Genomic DNA, 22,908 nt, shown 5'->3' on the forward strand with positions numbered 1-22,908 from the left:
CTAGATGTGATTGACTGCAGTTGGAAGGTGGGCATCATCTGGATGAGGCACACAATTGTGCACATAAATTACAAGATATCCTCTACATAGGTGCCCCTATATAGAATTATCCGCTTAGGGAGTAATTTTATGAAGGCATTTTCCCATGTATGTGGCAGTATATACCTCATATAAACTTACTACACACACAGAAGTATATGCGATGGCAAGATTCCATGTACTTGTACGTGTATTTGGTGTAGGCATGTTCTGGGGTAGAATTTGGGAAGAGCACAGGCAGAGTTGCAATTTATAAATATACTTTATAAAATACAGCAGGCCTGATATTCAGCTCGTGAAGGTATGCGGCGTCAAAGCCGCTCACAGCTGTGGGCTGAACTGACCCCGGATATTCAATGCCAGGGCATGTGCATAAGTACATACAGTGGGGGAAATAAGTATTTGATCCCTTGCTGATTTTGTAAGTTTGCCCACTGACAAAGACATGAGCAGCCCATAATTGAAGGGTAGGTTATTGGTAACAGTGAGAGATAGCACATCACAAATTAAATCCGGAAAATCACATTGTGGAAAGTATATGAATTTATTTGCATTCTGCAGAGGGAAATAAGTATTTAATCCCTCTGGCAAACAAGACCTAATACTTGGTGGCAAAACCCTTGTTGGCAAGCACAGCAGTCAGACGTCTTCTGTAGTTGATGATGAGGTTTGCACACATGTCAGGAGGAATTTTGATCCACTCCTCTTTGCAGATCATCTCTAAATCATTAAGAGTTCTGGGCTGTCGCTTGGCAACTCGCAGCTTCAGCTCCCTCCATAAGTTTTCAATGGGATTAAGGTCTGGTGACTGGCTAGGCCACTCCATGACCCTAATGTGCTTCTTCCTGAGCCACTCCTTTGTTGCCTTGGCTGTATGTTTTGGGTCATTGTCGTGCTGGAAGACCCAGCCACGACCCATTTTTAAGGCCCTGGCGGAGGGAAGGAGGTTGTCACTCAGAATTGTACGGTACATGGCCCCATCCATTCTCCCATTGATGCGGTGAAGTAGTCCTGTGCCCTTAGCAGAGAAACACCCCCAAAACATAACATTTCCACCTCCATGCTTGACAGTGGGGACGGTGTTCTTTGGGTCATAGGCAGCATTTCTCTTCCTCCAAACACGGCGAGTTGAGTTCATGCCAAAGAGCTCAATTTTTGTCTCATCTGACCACAGCACCTTCTCCCAATCACTCTCGGCATCATCCAGGTGTTCACTGGCAAACTTCAGACGGGCCGTTACATGTGCCTTCCGGAGCAGGGGGACCTTGCGGGCACTGCAGGATTGCAATCCGTTATGTCGTAATGTGTTACCAATGGTTTTCGTGGTGACAGTGGTCCCAGCTGCCTTGAGATCATTGACAAGTTCCCCCCTTGTAGTTGTAGGCTGATTTCTAACCTTCCTCATGATCAAGGATACCCCACGAGGTGAGATTTTGCGTGGAGCCCCAGATCTTTGTCGATTGACAGTCATTTTGTACTTCTTCCATTTTCTTACTATGGCACCAACAGTTGTCTCCTTCTCGCCCAGCGTCTTACTGATGGTTTTGTAGCCCATTCCAGCCTTGTGCAGGTGTATGATCTTGTCCCTGACATCCTTAGACAGCTCCTTGCTCTTGGCCATTTTGTAGAGGTTAGAGTCTGACTGATTCACTGAGTCTGTGGACAGGTGTCTTTCATACAGGTGACCATTGCCGACAGCTGTCTGTCATGCAGGTAACGAGTTGATTTGGAGCATCTACCTGGTCTGTAGGGGCCAGATCTCTTACTGGTTGGTGGGGGATCAAATACTTATTTCCCTCTGCAGAATGCAAATAAATTCATATACTTTCCACAATGTGATTTTCCGGATTTAATTTGTGATGTGCTATCTCTCACTGTTACCAATAACCTACCCTTCAATTATGGGCTGCTCATGTCTTTGTCAGTGGGCAAACTTACAAAATCAGCAAGGGATCAAATACTTATTTCCCCCACTGTAAGTACATAAGTAGTGCCATACTGGGAAAGACCAAAGGTCCATCTAGCCCAGCATCCTGTCACCGACAGTGGCCAATCCAGGTCAAGGGCACCTGGCACGCTCCCCAAATGTAAAAACATTCCAGACAAGTTATACCTAAAAATGCGGAATTTTTCCAAGTCCATTTAATAGCGGTCTATGGACTTGTCCTTTAGGAATCTATCTAACCCCTTTTTAAACTCCGACAAGCTAACCGCCCGTACCACGTTCTCCGGCAACGAATTCCAGAGTCTAATTACACGTTGGGTGAAGAAAAATTTTCTCCGATTCGTTTTAAATTTACCACACTGTAGCTTCAACTCATGCCCTCTAGTCCTAGTATTTTTGGATAGCGTGAACAGTCGCTTCACATCCACCCGATCCATTCCACTCATTATTTTATACACTTCTATCATATCTCCCCTCAGCCGTCTCTTCTCCAAGCTAAAAAGCCCTAGCCTTCTCAGCCTCTCTTCATAGGAAAGTCGTCCCATCCCCACTATCATTTTCGTCGCCCTTCGCTGTACCTTTTCCAATTCTACTATATCTTTTTTGAGATACGGAGACCAGTACTGAACACAATACTCCGGCATTGACTCTCCAGGTATCAGCGATCACCTGGAAGTTAACTGGGTGCCGACTGATATTCAGACCAGTACCCAGTTAACTTTAGTGCATGCAGGGGGCCTTTTAAGAAGCGGTGATAAGCCCGACACGGGCTTACCGCTTGCTAATCTGGAACTACTGCCGGGCTGGCGTTAGTTCCCACCCCCCAGCGTGCGCTACTTCCAGCACCACAAAAATCTTTTTCATTTTTATAGCACCGGTGTTTACCCAGCAGTAAATCGGGCAGTGCCATGCGCTGCCTGGTTACTGCTGGGTTAGCACGGGATCCCTTACCACCACCTCAATGGTAAGTGTTCCCCCCAGAAATGACCACACAATCTTTTCTTGAAAAAAAAAAAAAGACAGCTTTTTATCCGCTGCAGTAAAAGGGTGCCTCAGTGCGCATCAAACTCCCTTTTACCGCATCTTGGTAAAAGGACCCCAAAGTTAGGAAATCCTGAAAATTGCAACTAACTAGCTAAGCAGGTGCTCCGCCCCCAGCCTCCCCTAACCTAACCAGTTAGGAAATGGCAGTTAGCAACACTATTTACTGGCACTAACCAGTTAAGTGCCTCTGAACATTCACTCAGTGGGGTTTAACCGGGCAGGAGCCTCTCCTGCCTGGTTGAACCCTTTTGAATATCGGGCAGAACAAGTCTAAACTAAACAGATAGTGCCGGCATAGTAATGGCACTATCCAGGTATTCAGTGCCATTGTTTGGAAATATAGCAGTGCTGAATATAAAGGTTAGGTTAGACACCAGTGCTGATGTTTAACTTGAACCAGTCACAGCTCAAAAATCCACCACTAAGATTTAAGGTTAGATGAAGCATTTCTACAAAACTGTGGCCTCCAAAAAAAACCCAAAACATCAGTAGTTAACAAGAGTTATCCAACTGATGGAACTAAATATCAGTGAAGAAATCCAAAAGTAAACATATTTTCACAAATGACAATGATCTAGCATGTTTCCATATGCGGTCATCTTTGTTTCGAAGTGATACTACCACACAGATTAAGTACTTTGAAATAAAGTCATATAAAAAAAGAATGTCAAAACAAAGCTGACGTTACCCCAAGTCATACGCTCCCATAATGTTTTAGAAGAGGGAAACCAGCCCAATACCTTACTGGTCAAGAGAGGTAGCCTTGGCTTCCTGCAGGCCTTCTTACCATTTTTATCTTTGATTTTGCTTTCATCTAAGCCATTCACCCGAGATTCAAGTTTGAATTCAATATTTCCCAACTTCAGGATGGCTGCTACCACTTCCAAGACAGACTGCACTTCATGATCTATGAAACCTACTATCTGCATGGCATTCTGGAAATGGAAGGAGAAGAAACATATTTCAAATTCATGATTAAAAAATGTACTTTCTATTAGAGACGCTCCCACTGATATTTGAAACCATTTAACCGGCCAGGAACAGCTCCTGGCTGCTTAAATGACACTGAACTGGCTATCCCGCAATACTCAGAGGGAGATAGCCGATTATCTCCCGCTGAATATTGACGGTTAGTGCTTAGAGGATAACTGGCTATATCACGCGATATAACCAGCTATCCTCTAATATTCAGTGCATCACCAGCTACGTTTGGTGGCCAAATTAGGCCGCCGAAATAGCAGGAATATCTCTGCCTTGTTTAAATGTAACCAGCCAGCACTGAATATCAGCTTGGCCTTGTTTAAATTGAAACCAGCCAAAAACCAGCTGGCTATTCAATGCTGGTCACCGGAAACAGCTCGGCATTGAATATCTGGGCTGATCGCCAACCATGGGAGTTAGCTGGGCTCCCTCCTGCGGTCTGAATATCAGGCCCACTGTTTCGTCTACTGCTTTGGAACAATGCTGCTCAACCTTGATCCTGGGGTCACACCTAGCCAGTCGGGTTTTCAGTGCTACCAAAATACTTTGTAGCCTGGATTGGCCACTGTTGAAAACAGGATGCTGGGCTTGATGGATCTTTGGTCTGCCCCAGTATGGCAATGCTTATGTTCTTATGAATATGCTGATATACATACATCTGCATATACTGAAGATCAACAGCATGCTGATCTATCTCATGCATATTCATTGGGGTACTCCTGAAAATCTGACTGGTCAGGTGTGATACTAGGAGAAGGCTACGAAGCACTGCTTGACAGCCATAACTGTTAGAGACCAATTTACTGAAGGGAATGAATTTTGCACACACTGTTGTAAGTAGGGCATGCTGTTTGGCTTGCTGGAATTCCAAGCAAATAAACCCTGTAGCAGAGTATCGCACATAGATTTGCTGCAAAAGTTTTGGTAAAATGTTTAACACCTTGATGGTGTGGTTAACATTTGTGCAACATTACATTTGCAAACCATTTGTTGCATACAATGTCATCACTGCTTTGTACTTAATGAGTTTCATTGCACAATTTTGGACCCAGTGACTCATTAACAATTGATTTAAATAAAATTCTGCATGCTTAAAACCACACATGAAAAATAATTACTTGAAAAGTAAATAGGTGCATTTTGTGTGCTCAAATGGCAAATAGTGTGCATTCTCATTTAAGAACATAAGGCATGCCAAATGGGTCGCACCAATGGTCCATCAAGCCCAGCAAACTTATTCAAAAGTGTTCAGTCTGAGTTACTTGGAAGTGCCCGTCAAATCTGAAATAGAAAAACCCATACCATTTCCTCCCAGAAATGAGGGATGGAGACACCTAGAGCTATCCAACTAACTAATGGTTAATGGACCTGTTCTCTGGAAACTTATCCAAAACCTTTTAAAAGTCAGCTAAATGGCTAGCCTTGATCACATTCTCTGGTAGTTGCATTGTTTAATTATGTTAACTGAAAAAACATCTTCTAGAATTCTTCTTAGAGCTGCTTTTCATTAGTGTCCCCAAGAATCTGCTAGTCATAGTACTATAAGAAGAGCAAATAATAATTCCCTACCAATTTGTTCTGTATTTGACATAATTTTATAGACCTCTAACACGATCTCTTTCAGTTGTCTGCTCCCCAAGTTGAAGAGCATTATCTTGGTGAGTCGTTCTTCACAAGGAATTTGTTTCAACCACAACCCTTTTTAGTTGCGTTTCTATGCACCTTTTCTAGTTCTGCTATATCATTTTGGAGATGTGGTGGCAAGAAATTCACACAATACTCCAGGTAGAGTTATATCATGGATTGAGACAGTGGCATTATGATATCCCTGATGTTCTCTGTTGCTTTCCAAATAATTCCTTGTGTTTTATTTACTTGTTTAGTTGCTGCCATGGGGCGTAGCCAGACCTCACGGTGGGAGGGGCCAGAGCCCAAGGTGGGAGGCATATTTTGGTCTGCTGCGCCGCCACCGCCACCTCCGTCACCACCCCTGCTACCTCACCACGCCCCCGCCGCCCTGCCGCAGCAAATACCTTGGCTGGCGGAGGTCCTCAATCCCTGCCAGCTGAAGTGTTGTCCAGCACTGGTCTCCGACGCTGCCACATTGCCTGCCCTGCTCTGTCTTCGCCTCACGTCCTGCAAGCTCCTTTTAGTGAATTGAGTGGTGCTGGAAAATGCTTCAGCTGGTAGGGATTGGGGACCCCTGCCAGCAAAACCGGGGGCCATGGGAAATTTGGGGGGGCCAGGCCCCTGTGGCCCCACGTAGCTACGCCAATGTGCCATACAATCAGTTGAAGATTTCAATGTGTTGTCCACAATCACTCCATGATCCATTTGACGAATGCCAGCTTCTAGTATGGAACCCAGCACTGCGTTGCATTTTTATTCCTGATGTGCATCACTTCCCACTCATCTACATTAAATTTCACTTACCATTTAGATACCCAGTTCTCCAGTCCTACTGTAATTCCTCACTTTAAATAATTCTGCATCATCTGCAGATTTGACCGCCTCGCTCTTTCCTTCCTTTGGCAGTCATTAATTAATATGTTAAACAATATTGGTCCCAGCTGAGAACCTCAGGGCACACTCTTTCCTTTCTCATGCTTGAAAACTGACTGTCGATTTTTCTGTGTACATGGTTAAAAAGAGTATGTTTACTTTTCTTTGTGCTGACTTTGTTGGATTTTCAAAGCTTAAGTACAGGTTTACTTCAAGGAAAATTATGTATCCACATTTTAACCTGCTATTTGAAGCACACATATGGGAAAAATTACACATAGATTCACAAGTTTACGTACAAGTGAAAATCCTTTCCTACAGTAAATAATGTGCATTAATGAGTGTACAGCATGAGCTGTAGTATTGGATATTAAGAAAAAAATCTCTATAGATTCTACTTTCAGGACATTTCTCACTTCAAATATCCCGCAATCAAATGGAGGAAAGCAGAAAAGGAGAGTCCCACTGGTGAAACTCACAAGCCAGATTCAGGACACACACGTACAAGGTTCCCCAGAGAGCCACAATCTGTGGTTGTTAACCAAGGATTCAAATTGCAAGAGCTGGATTAAAGGAAATGCAGCGTAAAAAATGTGTGAAAAGTGCCCAGGCGGCTGTAAACAAGTTTCATGACACAGTAGCTAGGGCATCTTTCAGACCCCTGGGTAAACTTGTGTGGTTGGGCCCCATTTATTGACTTCAAATGCATAGATGCCAGATATATAAAGCTGATAGCACATGCTTTTTAGACATTGCATTGAGACCTTGCATTATGGGTAGGGTCCTCTGAAAAAGAGGACACATGTCACGCACCCCTGCCCCGCCCCACCCATACCACGTCCCTGTCCCGCCCACACCACACCCCTTTCACATCCTCGCTCCACCCTTTCTCGCTCTCACCCCGCCCCGTCACATATTCCCCTCCCCTCCCTCGGGTCACATATTCCCCTCCCCTCCCCTTACTTACTATCTACTGCCCTGGTGATCTAGTGACCTCTTCGGGGCAGGAAAGAGCCGCTTCAACTCTCGGTGGCCATTTTGAATCCCGAGACCGTCACAGCAACAGGATGCAGGGCAAGGCCAGCGCTCCAGGCAGGAAAGAGGGGGCTCTTTCCTGTCCCGAAGAGGTCACTAGACAACCAGGGCAGTAGATAGTAAGTAAGGGAAGGGGAGGGGAGGCTAGGATAGGTCCGCTGCCCGCCCACCCGTTTGTCCAGAAATCCGGCCAAACGGGCGGACTGGAAAAACCAGCCCGGATGCCCAGACATGTCCTCAAAAAGAGGACATGTCCGGGTAAATCCGGACGTATGGTAACCCTAATTATGGGCCCCTTGTAATGCAAGGGTCATGGGACAACTTTTCCTTTTGCACACAAGAAAAACAGCCATAACTGTAGCTCCAGTAGATACTGGCTTGGATTTAGCTTGAAACCAAAAGAAAAAAAAAAAAAGAAGAAGAAGCGGATGTGCTCTAGAGTCATGACTCCCTTCACCAAAGTGAGAAAACATATTTATTCCATATTATCTTCTTCTGAAGTTATGTTCCTTTATTAGTTTACTGTATACATTGCTAGTCTGTTAAACAATATAAAAATGCTTTATTTCCGCTTTCCATGCATCCTATATATAGTCTAATATAAATACCAATGTCTATCTCTTACCCTCACTGTTCGGAAGTTGGCTGCATCATCCACTCCGTTGACTTTGGCAGACTCCAGGCCCAGGTAGTTATATTTGCTGAAATCTCGATCCAGTCTGAGTTTGTCTAAAGAAATGCAGAAAAACTATTTTACTGTAGCAGTCACATTTAGAACATGGTAAACTGGTTTCACCATGAGCAGAAAAAGCTCTGAGACAATTAACAAATGGATATACAAAAGGGGCACTGCTGGTCATTATTCATCTAAACAGCCAAGCTCTTATTTGGATATACAACAGAAACATAGGAAATGACATTGGACAAAGACCATATACCCAATATAGACTGCCCATACATATCAACTACTTAAGCTCTACAATCCCTCGCTCTCTCTTAGGGGCCCTTTTACTAAACGGCGGTAAACCCACTGCAGGTTTACCACATGCCAATCTGGAACTACCACCAGCCCAAAACGGGCTCCGATGGTAGTTCCACCCCCAGAGCATGGCATTTCCAGCACTAGCAGAAATATTCAAAAAATATTTCCGCAGGGGGTTACCCGGCGGTAATCGGGCAACGCCATGCGTTATCCAGTTACTATCGGGTTAGCACGGGAGCCCTTACTGCCACCTCAATGGGTGCAAGTAAGTGCTCCCCCTCAAATGGCCATGTGGTAAGAGCAATCTTACCACATGGCCATGTCTTTATTCAGTCTTTTTATTCGCTGTGGTAAAAAGGGCCTCAGCGCACAGCAAAAAAGGTCCCCGCCGCTAGCACAGGGCCCTTTTTAGTGCAGCTTAGTAAAAGAGCCTCTTAGAGGTCCTCTGTGCTTGTCTCATGATGGTAGGTAAAGACCTGCACGGCCCATCCAAACTGCTGCACCCATCACACTGTGCAGGTTATAGTCATTCATACTTAAACACCAGTTGGCAATTTGCCATCGTGCTAACTACATATAGGCGAAGTCTTGTTAACAGTATTTAAAATGTCTTCCCCTCCCCCTTGAGTTGTAAATTGCTTTATTATCATATAATGTGAGTGAGGGAGCTGTACAATACTGGAGCTGCCGAATCTTCATCTGTCTTTTGCCATTTGCAAGACACAGATCATAGAAGTCTGTCCAACATTGGCTTTATTTCCCAGTACTCTTGCCGAGCACCTACACAGCTATTGTTTCCATCCTCTTTCTATTTAGGCATCTTCTGTGTTTATCCCATACATTTTTGAATTCCATGACCGTTTTTGACTCCACCATTTCTCCTGGAAGTGCATTCTAGGCATCCACTGCCATCTCAGTGATAAATTAATTCCTGATGTTACACCTAAGTCTACTGCCCTGTAACCTCAATTTATGTCCTCTGGTTCTACAGTCCCTATGTCTCTGGAAGAGGTTTATATATATACTAGTAAAAAAAAGCCCGTTTCTCATTGAAATGAAACGGGCACTAGCAAGGTAATGACCTTCTGCCATTAATGTTCTCCCCCCTCCTCTACCCCCTCCCCCCTCGTCTCAGGACCCCCTCCCCCCTGTTGTCGCAGCACCCCCTCCCCCTCTCTCATCTCAGGACCCCCCCTCTATCCGGGCCCCCCCCTCATCCAATGTCCGCACCCCCCCTTCTCCCATTTCCGCCGGCCAGCGCCGCCTTCCCTCTGTCTCTGTGGCCTCCGACAGCAAGGAGGACGTGTGCGGGTGGCCCCAGCCCATCGTACGTGGCAGCTGCTGTTTAAAAAGTTTTACCTGCTGCTCATCCGGCAACACTGAAGTGCAGCAAGTACAGACACCGCTTCTTTCAGCTGTTCCTCTGGTCCCGCCCTCATTTCCTGTTTGCAGAAGGGCGGGACCACAGGAACTGCAGAAACAGAAGCAAAACCAGAGTTCCCTCGAGGGCGGGGCAGTGATCAGGAGTGCAATCACGAACCCTACGAACACTACATGGCTTCACTGCCACGGAGTCAGCTTCAGAACGTTGGAGGTGCGAATTATTATATTAGATTAATACTTTCAAGTACTTGCATGGCTGTCTCCACCACATCCACCAGGAGGTTGTTTTAGCAATCTATCACAATTTCCATAAAGAAATATTTCCTTAGATTACTCCCGATTCTACCTCCTTTCACCTTTATCCTATGTCGCCTAGTTCACAATGATAACTTATAGGACACATCTGATCTATAAATCAAGAAAAAGTATTTTTACCTGAGTAAAACTAGTACGTTTTATCTGGGCATTTATATGAACTTAAGTGAAATCATGGACAGAGACATGTGTGATAAAGTTTTGTTCAATTTCGTTAAATAATATCATAAAAACATAAGATACGCATTGCCATAATGGGACAGGCCAAAGGTCCATCAAGCCCAGTATCCTGTTTCCAACAGTGGCTAATCCAGGTCACAAACACCTGACAAGATGCCAAAAGAGTAAAACAGATTTTATGCTGCTTATCCTAGAAATAAGCAGTGGATTTTCCGAAGTACATCTTAGTAATGGCTTATGGACTTTTTTTCTAGGAAATTATCCAAACCTTTTTCAAACCTTGCTAAGCTAACTGCTTTTACCACATTCTCTGGCAACAAATCCCAGAACTTAATTACACATTAAGTGAAGAAATATTTTTTCCGGTTTGTTTTAAATTTACTATTTAGTAGCTTCATAGCGTGCCCCCTATTCCTAGTATTTTCGGAAAGAATAAACAATCGATTCACGTCTACCCGTTCCACTCCAATCAGTATTTTATAGACCTCTATCATATCTCCTCTCAGCTGTCTCTTCTCCAAGCTGTTTTAGCCGCTTTAGTCTTTCCTCATAGGGAAGTTGTCCTATCCCCTTTATCATTTTCGTCACCCTTCTCTATACCTTTTCTAATTCTGCTATATTTTTGAGATGCAGTGACCAGAATTGCACGCAGTATTTGAGGTGCAGTCGCACCATGGATCAATGCAAAGGCATTATAACACTCTCATTTTTGTTTTCCATTGCTTTCCTACTAATTCCTAACATTCTATTTGCTTTCTTAGTCGCCGTCACACACTGAGCAGAGGATTTCAACATAATATCAATGAGATGACACCTAAATCCTTTTCCTGGGCAGTGACTCCTAATGTGAAACCTTGCATCACGTAGCTATAGTTGGGTTCCTGTTTCCCATATGCACTTTGCACTTGCTCACATTAAAAGTTATTTGCCATTTGGATGCCCAGTCTCGTAAGGTCCTCTTGCAATTTTTCACAAACCTCTTGTGATTTAACAACTTTGAGTCATCAGCAAATTTTTTTTTTGTTACATTTGTACCCCGTGCTTTCCCACTCATGGCAGGCTCAATGCGGCTTACATATTGCATACAGGTGCTTATTTGTACCTGGGGCAATGGAGGGTTAAGTGACTTGCCCAGAGTCACAAGGAGCTGCCTGTGCCTGAAGTGGGAATCAAACTCAGTTCCCCAGGACCAAAGCCCACCACCCTAACCACTAGGCCACTCCTCCAGCCTCACTAATTATTCCCATCTCTAGATCATTTATAAACATTTTAAAAGGCAGTGGTCCCAGCACAGACCCCTGGGGAACCCTACTATCTACCCTTCTCCAAAAACATTACTTGTGCATTATAATGGCTCCACATGTACCTCTTAGCCACCATCATTCCCTGGCTGTTGCATTTCCAGTAGAATCACTACCAAGCTATACCCTGGGCTGCCAGCCAGCAAGGATGAACTATATCAAGACAACACCCCCAAAATGGATTATGAGGCACTGAAGTCAGTTCAGCAGAAAAGCTTAAGAATAGATCTGTAAATAAAGACCTAGAAGGGGGTCACAGCGTTCAAGGTGAAGCTGTTTATTTTCCTCTCTGGCTTATTTAATGTAACATATTATTGCTTAATTAATTGAAAACATTGGCCCTGATATTCAGGTAGGAACTGCTCATACCTGGATAATTCCTGTCCACTGGGGCCAGAACCAGATTTTCAGTGGTGTTATCCTGATAATGTCGCTGAAATTCCTCACTGACCAACCCAGCACTATGGGCCAGATTCTGTATGCGGCGCCTAGAAAAAATTTCCGTCCAAGCATATTCTATAAGCGGCACCTATATTTAGGCACAATAAATAGAATACGCTTAGTCGATATTCTAGTGCCTAAAACTATGTGACTCCATTTACACCAACAAAAATGTGGTGTAAATCCTGGCACGTAGATTTAGGCACAGAGGGCCATATTCTATAACAACGCACGTAAATTTTGGAATGCCCAAGAAATGCCCATTTCCCCACCCATAACCATAATCCTTTTTGCCTGCGCGCATTAAAATTTTAGGCGCAGTGTGTTACAGAATATTCTTAGGGAGTTGTGCTCGTAAGTTCTAAATTTTGCCAAATTAGTGTTCATTATTACTTGTCAAGTGCTGTTAACAATGCTGACTGGCTTGTTAAACCAATTAAGTTACGCGCGTTGTTACAGAATACGCTTTCGGCACTGAATGCTAGGTGTGCTATATAGAATCCGGGAGTATGGGGGCAAACCTTAGGTGCCAAGATGCAGTGCACTAAGCACTAATTCTATAACGTCATCTGGGGACCATTATTTATTTATTTGTTACATTTATATTCCACATTTTCCCCACCTATTTGCAGGCTCAATGTGGCTTACAAAGTACCGTAACGGCGTTTGCCATTTCGGTTGATAACAAATACAAGATTGTGTTGAGGTCAGAAGAGGTAGAAGTGAATCAGGCGTCATGGGGTCGAGGGGAAAGAGGAAAGTAAATTGTCCAGTACGAACATTAATTATGTTGTATTGCTGGGTGTGAGGATTTATGTTGGATCGGTGGGATAAGCTTTTTTGAAAAGGTGGGTTTTTAATGATTTCCTGAAGTTTAGGTGGGCATGTATTGTTTTCACTGCATATGGGAGTCCATTCCATAGTTGTGCGCTTATGTAGGAGAAGCTAGATGCATAAGTTGTTTTGTATTTTAGCCCTTTACAGTTTGGGTAATGTAGGTTTAGGTATGATCGTGCTGCTCCAAGTTTGTTTCTAGTTGGTAGATCTATGAGGTCTCTCATATATCCTGGGACTACGACGTACATGATTTTGTGGACCAACGTGCAGATTTTGAAGATGATCCGTTCTTTGACTGGGAGCCAGTGCAGCTTTTCTCGAAGGGGGTTAGCGCTTTCGAATTGTGTTTTACCATATATCAGTCTAGCTGCTGTGTTTTGGGTGGTCTGGAGTTTTTTTGTGAGTTGTTCTTTACATCCCACATAGATTAAGTTGCAGTAATCTGCATGGTTTAGGACCATTGTATTAGTTTACGAAAGGTATCCCTTGGAAAGAAAGGTTTTATTCGTTTGAGTTTCCACATTGAGTAGAACATTTTCTTTATTAGGGTTTTTACTTGGCTCTCGAGAGTGAGGTTGCAGTCGATTGTGACTCTGAGTATTTTTAGGATGTCTGAAATAAGGAGTGTGTGTCCTGGGGTGTTTATGGTGTTTATATTATAGAATATCATCCTAAGACAGCATTTTCGAACCAACGTTTAGGCAAGACGTCGTATGCCATGTCAATGGCAAGCATAAATGTGCACACATAAATGCATTACTACTACTACTACTACTACTACTACTACATACTTAAGTGCATAACTTACAGTAGTCTAAGTTATGTGCATAAATGTGGTATCCACCCATGTGCATCCCCCTGTGCACACCTCTACATTTATATGCTAAGCAAATTGTATGCTAAAATTCCAGAATACCATTAAGGGGTGAATTCTATATATGGCGCCAAAAAAGGCGCCATTCTATAAGCTGTGCTTAAAGTTAGGCAAGGTTTATAGAATAGTGCTAACGCTTGGGAATCACGCCTAACTTTAGGCGTGGCCATTTGCATCAAATGCCTAAATTTATGTGCATAAATTCCAATTAAATCTAATTAGTGCCAATAAGTGCTTGTTAAAAAGCTAATTATTAGCACCATTAGCTTGTTATTCAGTTAAATTGCACATGCGCAAATTTGGCATGCACCCAAATTTATGTGCTCAATTTTTGGTGACTTTTACAGAATTCGGGGGTTACCACCCAACTAGGTCTTACATTGTAAATGTTAATATTCCATAACTTAAATGCACAACTAGTGCCAAACTTTATGCAACCTGTTATGGAAAGGGGGGGATGTGTCTTTATAAAACAGCACCTATGTAAGGTCCTACTTGCCCTCTTAAACTGCCACTCCAGTTTATAAAATTATTCTTATAAGTCCTGGAATTTGATACTTGAACTCTAAAACAAACTTTGCAGCTTGGAATGAGATGAAGACACCATTCTATAGCCTCTGTACTTACTTAGAAGGTCTTCTGAGGCACCAGACAATAGCTGATAGAAGATATGAAAGTTTCTTTCACCTCTGGGTTGCTTTACGACACGGGATTTCTCCAACAGATCTACAACAGAAAACTATTGTCATTAGTATTTCACCACTCTCTGCAGTTTTCCCATACAGTTACATAGTAACATAGTAGATGATAGCAGAAAAAGACCTGCACGGTCCATCCAGTCTGTCCAACAAGATAAACTCATATGTGCTACTTTTTGTGTATAAAAAGACCAAACAAAAAAGAAGAGCACAAAGGGCCTTTAAAAACAGGAGAGAACACAGTTTTTCCTTTAATGGTGAACTTTGATTGAAGAGAGACCCGACACGGGCCGTGTTTCGGTGCTGCCGCACCTGCGTCAGGGGTAGTGCACTTTATTTGGATTTGTCTGTTTGCGTCGGGACATCTTCTGCCCTCCAAAGGCCAAGCTGCATCTTCTGCCACACCCAGCACAAAAACTGCTGCCTATTCACAAACAGCTCACCATAGCATAACCAACTGCTGATCCGCTTTTCTTTCTTTCTGAGACGCTGCTTCTGTGTTCTCTCCTGTTTTTAAAGGCCCTTTGTGCTCTTCTTTTTTGTTTGGTCTTTTTGTACTTGGTTCCCTCTCTTTGTTACACTACCTTTTGTGTATACCTTACCTTGATTTGTATCTGCCATCTTCAGGGCACAGACCATAGAAGTCTTGCCCAGCACTAGCCCTGCCTCCCAATCTCTGCTAAGCTTCTGAGGATCCATTCCTTCTGAACAGGATTCCTTTAGGTTTATCCCACGCATGTTTGAATTCCGTTACCGTTTTCAGCTCCACCACCTCCCGCGGGAGGGCATTCCAAGTATCTACCACTCTCTCCGTGAAAAAATACTTCCTGACATTTTACTTGAGTCTGCCCCCCTTCAATCTCATTTCATATCCTCTTGTTCTACCGCCTTCCCATCTACAGAAAAGGTTCATTTGCGGATTAATACCTTTCAAATATTTGAATATCTGTATCATATCACCCCTGTTTCCCCTTTCCTCCAGGGTATACATGTTCAGGTCAGCAAGTCTCTTATACGTCTTGTTTGTATTAGAAAGTTGCCTGTTTCTTGACCCTGAAGCTGCCTCTTTCAATCTGTAACATCCTTGCATTTTCTTATTAACTTTGGGCATGATATTCAGCTGGTGGTGATCAGCATTTTGCTGACTGTTGCTGGCATTAAACACAGAAATTTAACACCAGGCCATATCAGGGCAGTGGCATTGAATTTCCGGGTTTCCAGTTAACTGGCCAAGTGCCAACTCCAAGCCCGGAACGACCCCAAATAGCCAGTTTTCAGTTTGCTGCTACCTGGTTATTTTCAGCAGTGCTAACCAGTTAAGAGCCACTGAAAACGAGCTGTTAGCCACAAACAAGTGATTTAACCGGTCAGAAGCCATTTCTGGCCAGTTAAATCACTTTGAATATTCACCTCTTTATATTTAAATTCATGCTTTAAACCAGAGATGGCTACTGTACTACTACCATGCATCCTTGTTTGTGTGTAGTTTTGATAGTGATAGGTTACGAGGACCTCTAGAGCAATGCTTACTAATCTTTTTCTGACCATGACTCCATGATTGCAACCAGATAAAACCGTGTGATCCCACTGATATGCAGAGTAACGATGCATCTAGGGAGAGCCCACCCAGGTTGCGATCCCACATACGGGTTTTGTGACTCCAATTTGGGGTACCAACCTGTAGTTTGGGAAGTTCTGCTCGACAGTTACTGAGAGTCATGCATTTGATATACCTCTGTTCTACAGTATAACCAAAGCAGTTTTACTTCCAGACTGGAGAGGAAGAAGGATCCCTGAGGGGCCCCTGACAGTGGAAAGCTGCAGAAGCTGATCACCAGACAGTTGCCTGTGGGTCGAGACAGTAAAGGGCTAGAAAAGCTTGTCACATGAGCAAGTATAACAAACAGCGCTCAGATTCTCTTGCCGATTCACACCACCTGTGCGGTCTCATCAGCAAACTGGAAGACTGAGCCCATCTGATTTGCAGATCACCAGGAAATGGGGATAATTAGCTTTGTTCTAAAAATAAATGAGTTTGCCTTGAGACAAAAAAGAAGCTGTTTTCTTATGTGGGCTCCAACTTGTGGCGCAAGATTCCTATAGAATTATGTTTTATGAGGAATTATCTAAATTTTCATAATCACTGTAAAGCCTGGGTTTTTTTAAATAGTTTTTAACTTTTGATTCTGATGTTTTTGTTAACAGGCATCTTTGGATTAAATTAGCCCGACTAAGTTAAAGGGGGGGGGCGCTATAACTTGGCTGAGCCCTTCCAGAAAAAGAAGTGCTTCTGAGAATTAGCAATGGAATGTGTGTTGGGGGGGGGGGGGGAGATGAGGACGTTTTAGGTGTGGGTGAAGGTGATTGGATGAAGTAGGAGTAGAGAAGTTTGAGAGGGAAAGGAGCTAAAGGGAGTAGTCAGCTGAAGAGAGGAGAGTCTTGTGAAATTTTCTATTTAAATTACTAAAATTGTCCACCCACCCACCACAGGTTTTGGATGGTTAGAGAGTTTTAGGGTCTTGTATTACTGTAGGTTTTGTCACAGCTTAAGAGTTTGTGATAGAAGTTAGGAGATGTGAGTTGTGATTGTTAGAAATGTAGGTGGTAAGGCATGTGCGATACCGCCATGTTTTAAGTTAAAAGAAAGGGGGTTTGAAAAATAATTGAAATTATTTGCAGTCTTGCATTACCGCAGGCTGTGAAGAGATGAGTTATGAACTGAATGTATGGACTAGTATGACACCGTCTGGTCCTAGTCAGTTATTTATGTTCATTTATTCTTAAAAGTTTTATTTATAATAATAAAGCTGCAGCCAAGATTTGCCACCTAATAGTTGTCAAGTCTGAGTTACTGTGATTCATTTATGCTTTATGTTCTGAATGGGGAAGGTGTGACTGCCTAAGTTATTTGCTGTTATGTTTTTATTTTGCATAGTGTATTGTTTGTCATTGCATTTTCATGTGACTTGCTGTAAGATATCCTGAGCTTGTATGGACCAATGGAAAACAACTTGAAGAAGCAAATATTTACACTGAAGAAATATTCTTTACGAATGATTTTCATCCATGTCTAAAAATCCAGCAAGATAGAGGAGGTTAAAGGTCAAGATTATTGGGTACTTTTGATATAGGAAATGTTCCTGGGTGTCTTTTGCTCTTCTTCCCATTGATGTGGACTTGAAACGTTTTCTTGTATTGTTATATTGAAAAAAATAAATAAAAATCCAGTAAAGTAAAAAGTTGTTTAAACGATTTGTTTAAACGATGTATGTCTTAATTCTTGTTTCTGTTTACATTCTTTTTTGTTTCATTTTTGTTTTTGTCTTCAGTTTGTTAAACTGCTTTGAACCTCTGTCCAGAGGGAGTTAGCGGTATACAAGGAACCTATCACATTACACATCACATCTTGGCATACAGAAAGGCAGCAAGTGCCTTGGAAGGTTTTTACACCTTTGTTTTGAGTCTGCACAGCCTTCCAGGGCTGAAACTTGTTCACTCTTCACTATCTCACAACAGTGACCTGAATTGAACATTTCCTGCATATTGTTTTTGGCTGGAGTGTGAAAAGACTGATCTTGTATGAAATTTATGATCCTCTGTTTGAATTCTGGAAGTAACAAAATCCCTTTGGAGCCATAAGACTGTGGGTAGACACTATGAGATCAGTATCTGCAACCACTAGAACTTGACGCACACACTTCTCTGCTACAGAAATGAACATAGAAGCCCATTTGAGGCCCTTGAGCATGCGAGATGCAGGGCTGCCCTTTTGGGGAGGAGGGCAGGAATCATTCAGGGCCCTGCCCTCCACCCAAGTAGCTCCACTCCTCCAACTGCCATAGAGCCCATAAAAAGGCAACATTTCTGGCATGATACTAGTTCCTAAAACACCAACACACCTCTTGTTGAGAAAGTGGAACAAGCCAGCCTGCCAGAAACCCTTACACAGAACATATAATATTAGCACTATTGGCAGGGGCAGGTGGCACATTATGGACTAACCAATTTATTGAGGAGAGGGAGCAATGTCAGACCTTTGGAGAGGAGGGGTGAGAGAGACCATACTGGCGGTGGGGTGAGAGAAAAAGGGGAGAGACTCTGGACCAAAGGAGGGAGGGAGAAATCAAGACCCTGGGGGGGAGGAGGGCAAAAAGGCTTAATCATTACACCAGGTAAGACAATAGCAGTGATGTCAGAGGCTGAGGATTTTGGTTTCCTTATCACTAGTGCCCAGAGTCAGTGCTCACCTGGTCCAATGGATAACCCGACCCTGCATACGCACACACGCACGCATATATATATATATATATAGAGAGAGAGAGAGAGAGAGAGAGAGAGACCACAAATTAGAAAAGAAATGTATAAACAGAATCTGAGCTAGAAACTCCAAGAAGCCAGACTCTATATAGTACAAATAAAAAAATACCTAAGAGATTCTGCATATTTCTCACAATGTAATCCATAACTGAGTTGTAACAAATCGTATTTCCATCATTTACAATGTATTGTAAGCCACACTGAGCCCGCAAATAGGTGAAAAAATGTGGGATACAAATGCAATAAATAATAATAATAATAATATTTGCATTCCCAAAGCTGACCGTCAAATCACTAAATCAAAAATAACATTTCATACCTTTGTTATTCAAGCATTTTGAACCCTAGCATAACACCCCCCTCTCAGAAGAATGATCGTGGCTCAGCAGCTCCAACATAACACACCCACCCCCTATGCCTCTTCCTCCCCCTGTCCTTGTAGTAAAAACACTTTTAAAAAGCACCTTTGCACAAATATCCTTATGTAGGACTTTGTTGTTAGCATTTAAGGAGATATGGGATACTAACCCTACCCCCCCCCCCCCCCACACACACACACACACACACAAAAAAAAATAAACTAACCTTAAATATGTGAATTCTTTGAATAGCAGAATCCATTTTTATTTTATAGTATCCAGTTAGATATTAGGGTAAAGTGTAAAGGGTCATGGGTTTGATATACTGCCTTTCTGTGGTACAACCAAAGCTGTCTACATTTATTTATTACATGCAAGTACTTTCTCTGTCCTTAGTTAAACTTCTCCATTGCTCTAATGGAATCTTTATAGGCTGTGTGACCTTTTAAGACTCATAAAATCATGTATCACAACCTAGAAAGACTCCAGTTTTCTCCTGGACCAAAATGGCTACCAAAACTGTACACTGCTGATCTAAAGTTAAAGTCACAGTTTACCACATACCCTGTGTGATATATTGTCATAAAATAAGATAATCTTGATGAAATATCAGTAGACCAAGCACATAGTACAATCTATGAACTGAACAATTCATTCTTCAAGTTTCAAGTTTATTCATTCTTGATATACCACACCTCAGGAACCATCTGTGCGGTTTAGAATTCAAATATAAAATATATCAGAATAATTAAAAAAAAGGAACTCCAATATTAAAAGCAAAGAAAAGAATGGACAATACGGTTATCATACTACTGTTCTGTTTACTGCATGTCCCTCAGCCATTTTGGGTAATATAGCAGTTAATTTTCAAAACAAAAAAAAATGTATTCCCCCCCCCCCCCCCCCCCCCCCGATATTCAAAACTATTTAAGCAGCCAAGAACGCCTCCTGGCCAGTTAAATAGCGATTAAGAGCCCTAAGTGCAGATATTCAGTAGGAGATAATCAGTTATCTCCCGCTGAACATCTCAGCGACTTGCCACTAACCCCCCCACTAACCCCCCCCCCCATATTCTATACAGCATGCCTAGAGATCCGTGCCAAAATCCAAGTATATTCTGTAACAGCGTAAGTTGATTGGCTTAACACGTCAATCAGCGTTAATAGCACTTAATTAATAAGCACTAATTGGCAATAATTAAAATTTACGTATGCAACTCCCTAAACATATTATACATTGCACTGCGCCTAAATTCTAATACGTGCAGGCAAAAAGGGATGTGGTTATGGGCGGAAAAATGGGTGTTCTATGGGCTTTGAATGGCCTGTGTCGGTATTATCGCACCAGCAGCCACTAGCGCAGCTTTGTAAAGGGGGGAGGGGAGTAAGAAGTATTGAACAACCATATGGCTACCATTGCCTGGTACTTCTGGTTTATTTATTTATTTGTTACATTTATACCCCGCTCTTTCCCGCTCGGTAGCAGGTTCAGTGCGGCTTACAAAGCACAAGTTACATAGTATCACAGAAAGAACACGGCTTTGTCAAATTAACCTGTAATTTATCAGCGTTTTTCAATAAAATATTTTCAAATCTTTTAATTTCTTTTTATTTTTTTCTCCTAACATTTATATTTTTTCCTCATGTTTTCTTTAAATGTTGTATTTTCATATTTCTCTTTTTATTATTTATTCATTTCCCATTTTTTACATCTCTTCTCCACTCGTTTTCTTTTCTTTTACTCATTCTACTTTCTCAGACTCTCTTCTAGCAGTTTCTGTGGCCTTTCTTCTTTTGTGGATCTCATTTCAAGGTCATATTTCTTTGTCATTTATTTGCTTCTGTTTCTCCTTATCCTGTCTTTCAGTATTTCTTTCTCTTTCATTTTCTTCTCTTTCTCTCACACAGACATCCTCACCTAACTCTGACTCACATATCTCAACCTCCTTCCAATACACATCCTGCCTCTCTCACACACATACATATTGTAAGGAGGATGTAGAGGGAAAGCAGAGAAGAGCTGACAGGGGCAGTAAGCCAAGAAAGGAAGAGCACTCTCTGACGGGAAAAGGGGGTAGGAGACTTGCAAGAAGGGACGAGAACTACAGAACCCAGCAGCACTTGCAAGGGAGGAGGGAACAAGAGAAACAGCAGTACAACTCCCAGCAGGTAGTAAAGTCAGGAGGTGATTGGGAGATGGAGGATAATCAGGTGGAGGAGCAGCACCTGGGAGAGAGGGTGGGGGAAGACTCCATGGAGTGGGAGGAGATTGAATTAGGAGAGAAAAGTGAAAATGTCATGAAGGAGGCTGAGGTGGAGCAAATGGAGTTCTTTTGCTCAGGACAAAGGGAGATGGCAAAGGAAGAGACTGCAGAGGGAAGCCAGAGATGTGGGGCCGCTCAGTGACAATGCCTAGATGCGGTCTGGCTTCATGGAACTGTGGGGATTAATTACCTGAAGGAGGTCAGTCTGATCATTGGTGGGAGGTTGTCAGAGTGTTGGTGTCTGACAAGTGAGGGTGGTGAAAATGCCTCTATCTCCTAGCAAGTAAGAGAAAGGAGAAGAGAAATTGACTGAACCAGAGGTTTATCCCAGTCATTAACTAATTCTAAAACTGAACGGTTATGGATCTTTGAGTGTGGGAGAAGTGAAACAAGGTGCACAGTGACTGGCAGCTGTAATACAGCGGGCAGACTGGTTTTCTCTGATACCGTTGGGGAAATAGTACTGTGAATAATCACTTGTTACAAATAAGCAAAAGCAGTTCTCCTAAGGTGATGGATTAGCCCCAATTGTGTGGGTGAAAAAGGACAGCACGGAGAGATGTCGAGGGGAGAGCGGACAGCACTGAGAGGTGTCGAGACAAGAGCGGACAGCATGAAGAGGTGCCGGCTGACAATATATACCTCATCCCTTCCTCCTGTACCTATACACACCTTTCTTCCCTCTCACACGTCTTACCTGCTCCTCCCTGACCTTTTTCATATTATGTTACATTACATCTCAATTCTTATATTCCGCAACTACCTACTACAGTTCTATACAGATTACACAACACTCCTTCCTTTTTCTCTTTTCTGTTACTCTTCCATATTTTATTTCTCTCTTTTGGCTTTTCCCTCCATAATTTGTCTCTTTCATCTCTTTGTTCCAATATCGCTTCTCCATCTCCCCCTTCTTTTCCTTCTTAAGCCCTTTTTTGCCACTCCTCAAGCTTCCTCAACAATGGCAGTCACTGGGTAGAAAGGAATCTGCAAAAACTGACAGCTTGTGACACTCAGGAAGTGATGACATCAGGGAAAGGATTACCCTGGTGGCTGCCTCAGTATTCCTCATCCAAGGAGAGCTTTGTCTGCCAGCACCCTTTAAAATTTCACAGAAATGCAATGGTCACAAGAATCTGAACTGAGAGCCTGCGGCTCATGTGACCATTGTTCCACAGCTTGAGTGAGTACTATGAGACTGCTGCAGTTCAGCTTGTCCATAAATTGTGTATGAACATGAGAACATAAATATAAGACATACTAGGTCAGACCAAAATATAAGACATACTAGGTCAGACCAGCATACTGTCTGCAATCCAAATCATATGTAGCCAGCAAGATCCCAAGAAGTAAATCCATTCCTTATTGTTCATGCCCAAGCTGGTTATGGACTTTTCCTCTAGGAATCAGTC

At 42.7% G+C, this 22,908-nt stretch overlaps 1 protein-coding gene across 11 annotated transcripts in view; it reads right to left on the reverse strand.

The window, feature by feature from the left end:
• The window catches only part of MYO1B (myosin IB), a 429,756-nt gene that overhangs the window by 152,063 nt on the left and 254,785 nt on the right, over nucleotides 1–22,908 (reverse strand). For all 11 annotated transcript variants that reach the window (XM_030208964.1, XM_030208970.1, XM_030208968.1 and 8 more), the window contains 3 exons: nucleotides 14,487–14,585; nucleotides 8,172–8,275; nucleotides 3,816–3,963 (listed from right to left, as the gene is read on the reverse strand). In XM_030208964.1, the coding sequence (XP_030064824.1) occupies nucleotides 3,816–3,963; nucleotides 8,172–8,275; nucleotides 14,487–14,585 (351 nt within the window). The remainder of the gene's footprint in view (nucleotides 1–3,815; nucleotides 3,964–8,171; nucleotides 8,276–14,486; nucleotides 14,586–22,908) is intronic.

This window comes from Microcaecilia unicolor, chromosome 7 (genome assembly GCF_901765095.1).
Source record: "Microcaecilia unicolor chromosome 7, aMicUni1.1, whole genome shotgun sequence".
Lineage (NCBI taxonomy): Eukaryota > Metazoa > Chordata > Amphibia > Gymnophiona > Siphonopidae > Microcaecilia > Microcaecilia unicolor.